The sequence below is a fragment of the Rhopilema esculentum genome, chromosome 20, assembly GCF_057945365.1.
Source record: "Rhopilema esculentum isolate cy_ngs chromosome 20, ASM5794536v1, whole genome shotgun sequence".
Lineage (NCBI taxonomy): Eukaryota > Metazoa > Cnidaria > Scyphozoa > Rhizostomeae > Rhizostomatidae > Rhopilema > Rhopilema esculentum.
The window spans coordinates 14,794,555-14,809,080 of NC_142834.1; the positions used below are offsets into that span (position 1 = coordinate 14,794,555).

At 35.4% G+C, this 14,526-nt stretch overlaps 2 protein-coding genes across 2 annotated transcripts in view; both read left to right on the plus strand.

The window, feature by feature from the left end:
* The first annotated feature begins 557 nt into the window (after positions 1-557).
* LOC135687014 (large ribosomal subunit protein uL24m) lies at positions 558-7,315 on the plus strand. Its single transcript, XM_065203441.2, has 6 exons — positions 558-672; positions 761-913; positions 2,753-2,848; positions 4,591-4,694; positions 5,335-5,465; positions 6,751-7,315. The coding sequence occupies exons 2-6, from the start codon at positions 770-772 to the stop codon at positions 7,023-7,025; spliced, it is 750 nt and encodes a 249-aa protein (XP_065059513.1). The 5' UTR covers positions 558-672; positions 761-769; the 3' UTR covers positions 7,026-7,315.
* A 2,788-nt stretch (positions 7,316-10,103) lies between these two features.
* Positions 10,104-14,526, plus strand: part of LOC135687086 (ras GTPase-activating protein 1) — a 44,675-nt gene continuing 40,252 nt past the window's right edge. Inside the window, exons 1-3 of the mRNA XM_065203540.2 lie at positions 10,104-10,438; positions 12,835-13,191; positions 14,208-14,325. Of these exons, the coding sequence (XP_065059612.1) occupies positions 10,284-10,438; positions 12,835-13,191; positions 14,208-14,325 (630 nt within the window). The 5' untranslated portion in view covers positions 10,104-10,283. The remainder of the gene's footprint in view (positions 10,439-12,834; positions 13,192-14,207; positions 14,326-14,526) is intronic.

Consider the following 14,526-nt stretch of genomic DNA (forward strand, 5'->3'; position numbering starts at 1 on the left):
TTTAGCAAATAGCAATTTTCTTAATTTTTACTATTTTTGTACAAAATTTTGAAGTGTTTTTGTATTTTTGTACAAAAATTTCTAAATTTACCCACCTTTACAGGCATACATTTTTTAAAAGAGTTTCTAGAAAAAGGTCGAAATGGATTTTTAAATTTTTCTATAATGTTTCTAGAAACAGCGAAGGCTGACTTTCAGTTTTGAGATGCTAAGATCTTTGCAGCCTAAAATATGGAAGTTATAGGTTTGTTTGTCATCGCAAAAGCAATCCAGCTTAATTACTAATTATAAGGTACTCTAACCAAAATGAAAGTGAAAATCTCTGTTTATCGCTTGCATTACAAGTGAAAAAAGTTTAAGGGCAAGTCAAAGCAGTTCAGGAAGCAGTGCTAGAAAATTGTATCGATTTTACAGGCTATTTGTGTCTGTCTGCATTGTAAGTGAAAGTAGAACCAACCTTTGGACCTATTTTTCATGCTCTTTGGAACAAAAATATATCGCTGCAAAGGAGAAGCTGAGCAGACTAGGAGATTACGAAGGCGCTTCTATGCGAAACCGAGGCTGATCTATGATGTCTGGTCAGTACTCGTGAACCACCAACTTCATAGAAAACTGTAGAAAATGACACACAAAAAGGAGTAAAGGGGTAGTTAAACTTTGAGGGAGAAGCTGGTAAGGTTATATTTTAGGCCGAGTATTACAAGTTGTGAGAAAATTTTTCTCAAGCAACTTGTGATTGTTTTCCTTATTCTTCGAGTAGTAACTGAGGATGAACAAGCCCGTGATACCATGGAATCCTTTTGGAATTAGGCCGCTACCAAGGAGATTTCCTGTCCCTCGGCCACATGCCAAGAAAAGGAAGAAAGTAATCCCATGGAAAAGTGAAGAGTGGCATGTTCTTAAAGGAGATAAAGTGAGGATCTCCTTTTTCTGTTTTTGATTTTCAACAATTTTTTGAGCAAGGTCTTCTCAATTACCAATTTCTGTCACTGTCAGATAAACGTTTCATATAATGTGTTATTTGCATTTGTTCGAATATATATTGAATATTTGAAACGCCAAGCATCTAAGTTCAGGGAATCATTCTGTCAAATCTTTCATAAATTAATCAGGTAAGGAAATTATACCATTCCTCCATTGTGTATTAGTAAGTCACCAGGATAGAAAACATCTATGCTTTTGCTGACACTACGACCAAAGGCACATTATCAGCTGCAGCCTGCGAGCTGGAGGAGCTGTGAGAAACGGTGCCTGTTTTATACCAACTATAGTATAATATACATGACTTTATTAATGTTTGGGAAACAAGAGCTCCAAGGTGCGAGCACCAGTAGCCCACCGTAGTTGCTATCATATGCATGTTTTCCAGCCTTGGCTAGCCAAATCTCAAGCTGGCATACTGACATTGGATTGAGTCTGTTTTGATTTCTTCATACAACATTGCCTGAGTATACATAGTATACCCTATTGCAGTAGGATTCAAATCAGAGTCATGCACTTTCACAGGGCAGTTGAAACACCACAACACTACCTGGCCAGACTGTAAGGTTTGGTCTCTGTGGGGAACTTGTCAATAATTACACATCCCTGCGCAATAATTTTTAATCTTTATTCCACCTAAGAATCTGCTGTAAATTCTGCACACAATATTTGTTTATCTGGTCATGTTCTCCCCAAATATTTCATCATTTAAATTTCTGACTTCTGAAAACAAGAAAAGACAAAGAATACAAGGTCTCTTTGAAAGCCTTTGCTGCAAATTCTGCACAGGATTTTGCCAGGAAATGTTTGTTATCCGCAATATTAGAATTATTGTTCTGGCCTTCCCCACACAAGAAAAATCCTTTACAGTCTGGCTACCCAGTAGACACTTCAAGGCTGACTGAGCTATATGTTCCTAAGCAGGGGTGAAGAAGTGATTGTCAATTTCCATTTCATTGGTTGCAACAAACAATTGCATAAGTCCACTGTAAACAATTGCATAGGTTCACGGTGAACAATTGCATAGGTCAACTCTGATTCCTATTGGTTGCCTATACCTCTGCAGTGGCAAACTTGACTCCTGATCTGATAAGTTAAGTCCCACAAATGGTTGTGTCTAAGACAGAGGTGGAAAAAGTATCGGAACCTGGGAACATAGTTCCCAGAAATTTTTCTAGATAAAAATGTAGCAGAAAGTTTCACAGAAAATTTTTGAAGTGTTAGAGTAAATGTAAAAATCTGGTGACAAATGTTAAGTCAAATTAACAGAAAGTATTATTTTCAACTCGCCTGTGAGCAGCTAAATTTAAGCTGCCAAAGGACTGTGGGAATTAGTCTCTTTTCATTGGAAAGAAGTTCTTGGTGCATATTATTTACATTCGCCATCTCACAGAAATCTTAGCCACTCACGATCAGAATTTTTTTAGCAGCTGAGCTTTCAAGACAAACTATGATTAAAACTGAGAATAATATAGAGACTGGAATCTACTTTTACAGAAAACATTTCTGACACCATGGTGTGAGCAGCATTGATCATAAGTTAATATGCTTAGTTAAATTAATTTGTTGCATGCTAGGACTCCATTTCAACCACATGTTGCTTCTCACTTGTCAAAAGATTAGGCAAAGCCTTCTCCATAAATTGCACCATACAATTCAAATGATTTTGCCCTAACCATTAAGCTATCCTTGAACGAAAAATTTAGGGAAATTGGTTGTGCGAAATCCGCTGTTTGAAGTTGTGAAGACTAAAAATTTCATTGTTCTCTAGGTGGAGATAATGGCTGGCAAAGACAAAGGCAAACAAGGAACTATCAGAGAAGTTGCTCGTTCCAAAAACTGGGTATTTGTTCAAAACCTAAACTTAGTAAGTAATGCTTCTGTTAATTTTCAGCATCATGAATCTTTGAAAATCTTTTCCTTATTTAGTGTTCCACATTTTCTAAACACAGTCCACATTGTCTTCTCTTGCTGCTTTTATCCATCATGGTTGATTACTTGAGTTTTTTTTGAAAATATCTACATTGTATTTAGCCTAGTTTCTTTTAAAAGTCACTCTATGATTGAATTCATATTTTAAAGCCCCCACTCTTGATTGAGCCCCTCTCTCAATTAAATCCCCTCTTTAGCATCAGGTTTAGAATAAGTCCACTGGTACTTATTGGCATTTTGACAGGTTGTGTTTTGATGATGTAAATAAGCTGCCAGATAATGGGTCAATAATATTATAATATTCTGTAGCCCTTTTGCAAGATTTTTATAAGTATGATATTAGTTTGTGCCCTGTCCAGTCTTTCTGTAGCAAAAATTCATATACAATGTTTCAAATGCAAATGAAATTCGTTCTCATTTAATCAGATTTATTGTAGAAATGATACCTGTGCTCATACACATGAAAAAGCAACCATTTGAGGGTACCAAAAAATGCAGTACCAAAAGTTTTGATTGATTAATTTTTAGCATAAAAAGTTTTGCCAAGATTTTCAAAATTTTGATGTAAATTTTGACAAGAACTTGAATAGTTTAGGTGGAAAGAAAAAATTCAGTGAACAAATAATGGAACACTTTTGTCTAAAATTATATCTTATAAAAAAATCTTAGTCATGTTGAACTAAATATGAATATTTACAATGCCAGTGCAATTAATGGTACAGACGAATAGGTCTTCAAACATTATTAAAAGTTACAGTCATTGATAGTTTCAAATATACAATCTTGCAATAATTGTTGGAATGCCTACACAAAATCATCACAGATTTTAAAGTTGTTTCCCCTTTCCATTACAATGTTGACACTTGACTGATAACAATATTGCATGATGTTCAATTGTTCATTGACAAACTAACTAGAACTGGATGGATTGATGTTTCTAATGAAGAAATCAGCATTGTATATGGGGAGGGGGAGAATATAGCAAAAGTGTTGGTGACTTGGAGAGGTAGTTGAATCCTGGGGTTATCAACGTTTGTGTATTTACATTGTGGTGACCCAATTATTTCGGCATTTATTGTCGGTTGAAACGAAAACCATACCCGAAACAGTTAGCTGATGTAATTGGATCGTGATGCTATTTTTGAACTGTATTTAAGCATTAATTTCCAGTTATTGCAAATTGTCTGGTAGTCCTCAATTGTGTTAAGCTAACAGTAGTATTATACTAAACTTATATTCCCCTTTCCCTAAAGTTGTTTCCCCTTTCCATTACAATGTTGACACTTGACTGATAACAATATTGCATGATGTTCAATTGTTCATTGACAAACTAACTAGAACTGGATGGATTGATGTTTCTAATGAAGAAATCAGCATTGTATATGGGGAGGGGGAGAATATAGCAAAAGTGTTGGTGACCTGGAGAGGTAGTTGAATCCTGGGGTTATCAACGTTTGTGTATTTACATTGTGGTGACCCAATTATTTCGGCATTTATTGTCGGTTGAAACGAAAACCATACCCGAAACAGTTAGCTGATGTAATTGGATCGTGATGCTATTTTTGAACTGTATTTAAGCATTAATTTCCAGTTATTGCAAATTGTCTGGTAGTCCTCAATTGTGTTAAGCTAACAGTAGTATTATACTAAACTTATATTCCCTTTTCCATAACACAGAAACACAAATACATGCAGCCTTACAGAGACTTTCAAGGTGGATTCTTTCCTATTGAGCTCCCATTGCATGCAGCAGATGTTAAGCTTGTCGACCCAAACACAGGGTAACTACATTTTTAATGAGTCATTACTTTTCTTGTTGTGTTTTAGAATTGTTATAATGATAATAATTTCATGTGGTAGGAATGCTACTCAACGTAAAATTGCCTGCCTTACTGCAAACTCACGGTATGATAAATAAAGATCCATTTCTTGTATAGTATTCTGTCATAAAAGTTGTTTTTTCGTGGTATTCGGACAATTATTTGGCGGTACAAAATTTGAAAATGCCTTTGAAATAAACAAACATTGTACAACATACTTAAATCTTTTCTTCTGACACTCCTCGGAGTATAAAACGATGAAAAATATATACCCAGTTGTGGATCGAAATATGCCAATCAGAAAAACGCAAGCACAAGCACCAGTATGTCCAATCAGTGTCGTGTGCCTAAAGAAAAATTATTACTGTAGTCCAAGCGCCTGAATCTAAAAAAATATGAGAGTGTCAAATATTGGATGACAGCGTCAGTGACAGTTTTGTTCAGAATATGGGTTCGTTTCTTTTAATTAGCCAACAGAAAGAAGGCTTTTTCTATAATATGCTTGTTGTGTGTTTTTGTTCGTCGCAGATGTATGCATTCATCATTGCACAATCCCTTTATGTAGTACCTTCGTATTTATCAAGTGTCTCTGTATCTTTAGGAGTACAACCGATATCGTATGGCGATTCACTGAAAGCGGGAAACGGGTCAGAGTATCCCTAGAATCTGGGAAAGTCATCCCAAAGCCAATATTTGAAAGGCAGGATTTCAAGTCCAGGGATGCAGTTCCAGGTGAGATGTCGTAAACGAATCAAAACTTTTTTCATTTGCTTGAGCAAGTCAGAAAGGCAATTTTGGAATAAAAGAATATATAAAACATAAAAAGGGACCAACGCTACTAAAATTGAAACTAAACATGACCGATTTAAAAGCTAATTACAATGGAAAGTATGATAATATAAGTTGCAGGAGGTGTGGATCACATGAAGAAAACTTAGAACATTTATGGCAATGCGAAAAAATCAAAAGACACTTTCCAGGAATGGAACAAATTCTAAAAAGCAAAGCAGAAGGCCTGATAGAAATAGAGAGATTGGTTGAACTTTTTCAAACTTAAGTGAAAATTAGCCTGTGGTACTATACTGCACATGACGTCTTTTCTGGCAATTCTGTGTTTGTGCTATAATAACTGCTCTGAAACGGAGATTTGACGAGACATATTATTATATACTTTTTAGTATCATCAATCGAATGTTTATGTCCTTCATATTTTCCTTTTATCAATACTTATACCCGAACACCTTTTATCTTGAAAATTTAACAAATTAACAGTTTGTGTTTTAGGGGGGAATAGGAAAAATTGCTGCTTATCTAGGGGTCATGTTTGAGTCCTGTATATTTAAAAGTTCAAGCAATTCTATCTAAATCCTGTCTTAAAATGAGTGATTGGTTCTTTTTCTTAAATGCTATCAGAAATATCGTTCCAGTTTCCTCCACGACTCGATTTTCAATTTTTTATGATTTTGGTTTTATACCTCCAAGCAAACTCCCAGACCTTGCCTAACTTGTCAGGTTTTTCTACATTTCTTTTACGATCTTAAACCTTGAAAGTTACCAAAAAAGCTTTTTCGCATAGCATGCTTCCTTCAAATTTGCTAGCTTCTAATACTGCGGAAGCTTGCATAATTTTAATCTTATTCCTCATCCGGCTGATTTCAAGAAATTAGAACCAAAAACTTTCTATAAACTTCCTTGAGAAGTCCTCATATCTGGAGCAATTTACGTTTATTACAAGACCAGTGGCAACGTCAAGGGTTGGTATGAGGGAGGGGGTAACTCACCATTTTTTCAATACATTGTTCACATAATTCTTCTAAAAATTGAAAAAGTCAATATAGTAATATGAGTCAATATTGTAATGCCTAAAGAAAAATAGTATACCTGCCTAAAGAATTAAGTATACCTGTTATAAATTATTGAAACGGGACAAAGGAGCGTGGTCTCCTTGGTGACCCCCATTACCCTCCCACTCTGCAGTAGCTGGCACCGCCACTATACAAGACTGGTTATTTTTTAGTTTATGAGCAAGATACTAAACCAGAGGACGCATCGAAAGACACATACATACCATCATTGTTGTTGTTCCATGAGGAGATCATGAAGACCCACAATGTGCAGCCAACGATACCAAAGACTGAAGCAGAACCACGTGACTTGATTATGGAAAATATACGAAAGGATGCAGAGAAAGACTTGAGTGTTATCGAGGCAGGTGTTCAGGAACCTCCGTTTTATATGACCTTGTTTATGTTTATGCGTAACTTAGCTGGAAATCTTAAGTTCTGGAAGTAAGAGTCTTAAGATTTGTAGTGCCCTTTGTTGATATAACTTTTGGCAAGGCTTGAAAAAGTCTCGCAAAACATTTCCCAATAAATTGCAGAAAGAAGATATTTTCTTTGTTGCCATTGACAAACGGGGGCTCTACCCCATGAAGCCTCTGTCTACTACCCCTTATTCCAGTGCTGTTCAATTCCAGAGCTTCAGTCTTTGTCACGATTAAGATCCAAGCTGTAAGCCCCGTTTGTCTAGTAATTAGTGTTTTTTTTTGAGATGTTTTAGTTATATATAAATTTTTGAGTGAAGATATTGTGTTCGTTTGCGAGTATACTCTATTCTTGAATTGATACTTAAATTAGAATCATTAAGTAATTCTTTGTAATACGGGAGATTTCAGCAAATTTTCCATTCTCTCTTCCTTGCTCCAATAGCTTTGTTCGAGATTCCACACGATGTCCCAGGGAGAGCACAGAACATTGAAGCGCTTTCCCATTCTCTCGGGAATTCGCTTTTAAGCTCTGGAATCCTTTGGGGAGCAACTTTCTGTACCCTAATTCTTTTCAACTTTCCCCAAAACTTGCAGCGTTCATCTCAAATTTTTTTGGTCTTTTTTGAACAAGAAAGGATTGTAAAAACAACAAGACTGTTCCGTGCATCTTTTAGGGCCCGTTCACACTACTCTGTTTCAAACTAATCCGTTTTTGCCTTGCGCTCACACTACTCTGCTGTGAAAACGGAGCCGTTTCAAAAAACCCTAATGAAAACGGATGCTTTCGAACTGGACTGGTATCTGTTACAAAAAAGTTTTCACGATTTTCGTTTATTTAATTTCATTTATAATGACGCCAATTTGTTGAGGATTCGTGAACGCCTCTTTTCAAAATGAGGCCACCAATAGCGTTTTTGTTGGAGCAGTGTGAATACTCACCGTAAATGGATAAGTGTGAACGGACAGCGTTTTCATCAACGAAAACGGAGCCAAACGGATACCAAGCAGTGTGAACGTAGCCTTAGTTTCCCTATTTAAGTGGTCCCTATACACAGAAAAGGGAAATTCTGTGTATAGGTTTTTACGAGAATCTTCACTACACTCTTTTTCAATAAGAACCAGATAATTTCTCTCTTGAATGTTCTCAAAGTAGACAGGACATATAGCCTGACAATCTGACATTCAAGCTAATGTTTACTTTCTCAACGGTTTCTGGTAGTAGAAAGTTCAGGCTTTCATAATCTGCCAGGTGACTTTTTTGAAAATGCCCGGATGTCACGTGACTGATGACGTCATTTAACAGTAAAAAGTCAGTCAAAATCATCGTTAGCTCCTCACTAAAGGGTTATTTTTTAACGCAACTTACATATTTTGACTCGTCTCATTGCAAGTTTTCAAATGATATATATTTAAGCAAGATTTGCCGACATAAGTATTTCATTATGACGTCATAACAAATTTTGCATGACGTCATCAAATATTTTGTTGTCATAAAATGATACGTTAGCATAATTTTGTTTTAATATGACGCTGGCTGTCAGCAAAAGCTTTTCTTCCATCATCAGTCAAGTTTATCTCTATATTGAAGTGAAATCCTGGAAAAGGCCTTAGGTGAACTCAAGATTAATATTGGCATTGTTAGTCTTGATAGTGTTACAGCAAAGATTAATGTCAATGTAAATTCATGCCATTTGGCGAAACGAAACGAAACGAAACGAAACGAAACGAAAAGAAACGAAATGAAACGAAACGAAATGAAACGAAACGAAACGCAACGAAACGAAACGAAACGAAGAAACGAGTGAAATATTACGAAACAAACGATACAGATATAATTTTTGGTTTTGGAATGGTTTTTAAAGGAACAATTTTAAAAAGTGATATTACTGTTCCAAGTTACGGTAAAAGCTCTACTAAGCCCCCTCTCTCTATTAACCCCCCCCCCTATCAAGCAAAAACTTTAAATAAGACCCCACTTTAAATAAGCATTATGAAATATCTCATTATGTACATAATCAGTTGAATGTGTCACAAATTGGCAAGCAGCAGTTTCGTCCTTGCTAGAAATTCGTTTTTATTTGGTGCACACGTCCCGAAAAAACCCGATTGCATGAAAAACAAACTTTTTACAGTGCACTGTTCGGTAACAAACAGTCATCTGAAAATCATTGTTATCATAATCAACTTCCTAAAACTCAGCATTTTCATTTAAAATACCATGTATTTAAGAGCTTGCTTTTAACAATGAAATGCCACATTTTAAAAAATCTAAAATCTACTGAAAAATCCCAAAATCTTCTGCCTCAGCATGAGATTATTTCAAAATCTATAAATCTCGTACACCTTTTTTGGGAGTGATTCACCCCTCGGATAATAAGATCGTGTGCATTAAACGCGGCCCATGTAAAGACTTACTTGTACGCCTAAGAAGTCAGTCGAAATTTGTTATGATGATTAAATGAAATTTCTTCAGAGTTAATTTCACAGGGGCTTTCGAGCTTTAACTAATTCGCTTGAAATTGTTGTTTTTTCTTATTCGTTATGGTATCTTGTGCCACGCTTCCTCTCGTTTTTCTTCTACCTGTTCTTCTAGTTTATGGGCAATGCGGGGAGTCTTTCGGGTATCAATGCTTGTGACAACAGTATTGATAGTATCATTGAAACATTAGAGCGTGATGCCCTTAAAATTGCATAATTAAAATTGCAGTTGCACTTATATATATACAAAAATAAAAGTAATGATATTTCTTTAAATATCGGAAGTGTCAGGATAAAAGAGGGCACGAAAGAAAAGCTGCTTGAAGTGATTCTGGACAAAACATTATGCTTTAAAAAGTACTGTCCTCTTGTTTGGATGTTCTGCGATAGAACACTTAATAGTAACTGTTTGCCTGCCCGTAGTGTGCCTGGCCCGTAATGTGCCTGGCCCGTAGTGTGCCTGACCCGTAGTGTGCCTGACCCGTAGTGTGCCTGACCCGTAGTGTGCCTGGCCCGTAGTGTGCCTGGCCCGAAGTGCGCCTGGCCCGAAGTGCGCCTGGCCCGTAGTGCGCCTGGCCCAAGTGACGGCGGTTCACTGTCAAAACAAGGCCGAGCAGGCAACCTGTTACTGCGGAGGAGAGAACAAGGGCAGCAAATGAGCAGAAAATGGATGGTTGAACACATTGTTAGTGAAAAATTAAATTTGTGTAGGGTTCAGTGACTGTATTCAATCAATGCTAGATAAGATCAGCAAGTGAGAATGTTACTAAATTAGTCATGCTATAGTAGGATATCATATTATAGTCATGTCGGTTTTTGTTGGAGATGCAAGGCCGAAGAGTCATTTCGAAATGGAAGCATACTTTGATCATGACATTGACCATCTCGATGATTTAGACATCGATGATGACGAAGAACACAACGCAAGGTCGCCAAGTGCCGCAGCTCCACCACCCGAATTGTGAGTAATTATTTTTTATTATCGATCTATTGGACTCTGAAAAATGCTTGTTCACGCTATCAGTTCTAATACAGGGCCTAAATTTCTGGGGTGTGATTTCCGTGTCAGCTCTCGTTTCTTATTTCATCACATTAAATGCGAATCTAGAATCCGTTATCATATTTTACTACGGTTTTTATGTAGTGTAAATGCTAATTATATAAGAATCCCTTAACTCGTGTAGGTAAATAATTATTTAGCTTTGCATGGAAGTTCAAATGATGTTATTATTGTGTCGCTCTGTAGTTTAATTCAAAGAGCAGTCACTTTAGTGTCCGAATAGTTTAGTAAATCATAACATGACGAAGAACTTATTATTGTTTGTGTGAAAAGAAAGTAGAAAAAATGCAGTCCCAATATTAATTTTTATATGGATCACCAAGAATGACTACCCAAAAAAGTATATATATTGTGATATGGACACGAATGCAAGATTAATGAAGTCTTAATTTGAATCTCGAATCTGTTCATTTTACAATTAAGTATACACAATTCATATAGGCCTTTTTGTAACTCTGCCCCCACCCAACCCCCCCCCCTCAATCAGTACTATGCTCAGCTATCCCTGCTAAAAAAAATATTCTGCTTGAAAAAGGATTTCTCAAATTTCTTTTGAAATTTTTCATTGCAACACATTTGCTTAGCTGCATGTATGGAAAACCCTACAAAGGTGATCCATTAAGATCACTTTACATTTTAAATGATTTCCTGAAACAGGCCTTGATGGCTCACAGAAGGAAAGTAAATTGCTCATCATTTTTTTCAAAATTTTCAAAATTTCAAATACTCATTTTTATAATTTATTCCAAAATTTTGTTACAAAAATTGTTATCTTAATGTTCAAATTTATGCAGGATTTCATTTGATTAACATATTTGATTGTTTTCTTATATTCTAATTGTGAAGAGAGTAAAACTGTGTTTAAAAGAGAGGAAAAGAGGAGCAAAGTTATCAAAAGTCCAATTAGAAACAGTGTTTAAATGGAAATATAAGGTGTTTTAAACTCAGGCCCACTATCATATAACTCAAACAAGCTCTCGTACCCTTATACTTGCTTTTGAGGACATCTTTATTACAGCTGCCAACTAAAGCTCAGTCTCCAACTTTAATTTTTCCTTTATTTGTGTTTTTTAATTTTGCATTGCAATAACAGGATGTTTTGGATAATAAGATTAGATGACTTCCATTTTCAGTGATAAAGTGAATTTTGTATATATTTCTAATAAGGACCACTTTATCAAATCAGTAGAAAAAATTTTTTTAAAAAAGCTACCAGTTAATGATAAGCCCTATTCTCATGTCATAAATAAAATTCATACTCGAAAATTAGGTTTAAGAATATAAAAAGGAAAAATTTAAATAGAAGGCAAGAATTAAAGTCAAGCATCATTTTATGGTTGTTTTTGATTCTCTTCTTCCCGTATATTATTGGTTTTCATGCAAAAACAGTCTCCGAATTCCACAAAAAAACAAAAAACATAAATCATGTTACTTTTCATCTGAATAAAATAATTCATCTGAATATGAGTATTTCAGTTGCATCCAGCTTTTTATGTCAGAAATTGAGGAAGAAGGAAATAATCTCCTGCTTGTGAAAAGAGATCAAATTGGGGATTTTTTAGAATGAGAGATTATAGAAATTTCACAATAAAGTCTGATCCATAAACAAATTTCAAGGATCTATGACTACTAACATATTTTGATGTGAAACATAAGCTGTTGAACACAATTTTGTAAATTTTGTGCTTCTAGCCTATTTTCCTGAGTTTTTATGGTTCACTTTCTACAGTAACAATCGCAGCTTATTTTTAAATTTCTGTAGAAGAACAAAAGGCAAGTGTTGTGTTTTTGCTTTGTTGTGTTCCAGGAAATAACCCGGAAAAAAGTTACAGACCACAGACCTGTTGCCCTCTCCATTTTGAGCTAGTAACTGAACTGATCAATATAGCACAAAGAAAGCTTGTTCAAGCTACCTGTTCTAGCACACTTTAAACTCACACCAAGTTCACCGCAACAATGTTATGACAATATAATTAATATGTCGGCTTCTTTAAGAAGTTGTGCTTTATGATCATAAATTATGGCATATCTTGCATTTTGTACTGTGACTAAAATGTGTATTTTGTTCAAACAACATTAGCTAGAAGAATGTTTTTGCTGGGGCTACAGAGGGAAATGGCATGAAAGTTTTACTCTGTGTGAAAATTATATTTATTTCTCTCTAGCCATTTGCTGAACTTATGACAAAGGAATTGGTTTTGCTGATTGCATATTCATATGGTTCATTATACCAAGATTTTCTTTTATTTCAATTGCTTATTTTAGACATCAATGTATTTTTGGTATTTTCTTTTTAGGTGGTATCATGGAAAACTTGATCGTCTTGAGGCTGAAAATAGAATCAATGAAGCAAAGAAACCAGGATCTTATCTAGTGAGAGAAAGTGAACGGAAACCAGGAAACTACTCCTTAGACTTTTTTGGGGTCACTGGACTTAGTCACTTCCGCATTACTGCAATTTGCGGTGATTATTATATTGGAGGAAGAAAATTCTCATCGCTTCAAGCACTCATTGGATATTACACAACACTTGGGAGTTTGATGAAAAATGAAAAACTGGAACATCCTGTGCCACCCCCAGAGCCAGTTCACATTGCGTATAGGGTGAGGGCAAAGCTTCCTTATGATGGTACTCCTGATTCAGATGAGCTCAGGTATTCTTTGAATTGAGTTTTGATACTATTCATAGAAAAACAAAGCAACCTTTTATTTTTACATACTGCACAGTTTATCAGCAGATGTTTTAATACTTCTGCAAGTAGTCTAAACCTTACCATTCGATACTTTTAAATGTTAGCCAGGTGCTTATTTTTCATCTGTGACACATAACCCTTTCCAAAGCAGAGGCCATGCGTGTCAGCTCTCTAAAACACCTCAACAGCCTACACCCAGCCATTCAGTTCTACTTGTTGAAAATATTGGAAACCGCATCAACTGGTCAATGAATAAACACAAATTCCTATATCCAAAACAATGAAAAGTTAATCCCATCAAATTATCAGTAGACAAGGCACTCACTATTTGTTCCAATTCTAAACACAGCTCAGGCCTACAGAGTACCTAACTTATTTTAAACTATGTTTCCTTGTGATTTGAAAGTAGGATTAAGAAAGGCCATGTTGTTTGCAATCATGTTGTTTGCAGCACAAGAAGAACTGGTCTATCCATTCAAAAGCATTGCATTCCTACCCTCCAAAAGTGTTTGATAATTTCTATGATTTCATACCACTTATATTTTGGCTGCGAACACATTTAAGCCAAAAACTGCAGATAGAATAAAACTGCTTTCCCTTCACAAAAAAAGGAAAGAGACTCTCCCTCCAAGCAAACAGAATGCTCAGCATCAACAACAACATAAGTGCATAATTCTGTCAACAGAATTTATTTACTAGGAACCAGATTGTGACAAAAACTTTGTTGACGACATGTTTTAGATAAATGGCGGAGCCGATGTACACAAAACTAAACTTATTAATACTTTAATAAACATCAAGTATTATTTGTTATATAATAATATATTTTGTTATCCTATACACTTTGCTTTTCTTGTTTTCCATTTAATGTCAAACTGCAATTCATCCCTTGCAAGTGAAAGCATCAAACATAGAATTTTATGCCAAGCTGTTTCAGTTTCAATTTTAAGTCTCGCGATTATTTTTTTTAATTGCAGTTTTCAAAAGGGAGAAGTTTTTGTTGTGGAGAATCTTATCGACAGTGATTGGCTATGGGCAACATCACTAAAAAGTGAAACAAGTGGACTTGTTCCAAAAGCACTGACTGAAGTTTTGGTAAGTGACTTTTTGATTTTTTAAATGGAATTAACTGACATATATCCCAGTAACAAATAAATAGGGAGAATCTTTCCTCGATTCGTTCATCTTTTGAGAGTTTCTCCCTTCATCACAATATTGTTAATTGCAGTGTCCAAAGCATGTACTTTATTAATTTGATGATACTGTCGTTATTTTTGTTAAAACGTATTATGGAGA

What these genes read in the sequence shown, in the direction of transcription:
- LOC135687014 (XM_065203441.2), top strand. Translation starts at nt 770, where the DNA reads ATGAACAAGCCCGTGATACCATGGAATCCTTTTGGAATTAGGCCGCTA. An exon ending in ATGTTCTTAAAGGAGATAAA is followed by an intron (nt 914 to 2,752) that starts GTGAGGATCTCC and finishes ATTGTTCTCTAG; the next exon opens with GTGGAGATAATGGCTGGCAA. An exon ending in GTCCAGGGATGCAGTTCCAG is followed by an intron (nt 5,466 to 6,750) that starts GTGAGATGTCGT and finishes GTTATTTTTTAG; the next exon opens with TTTATGAGCAAGATACTAAA.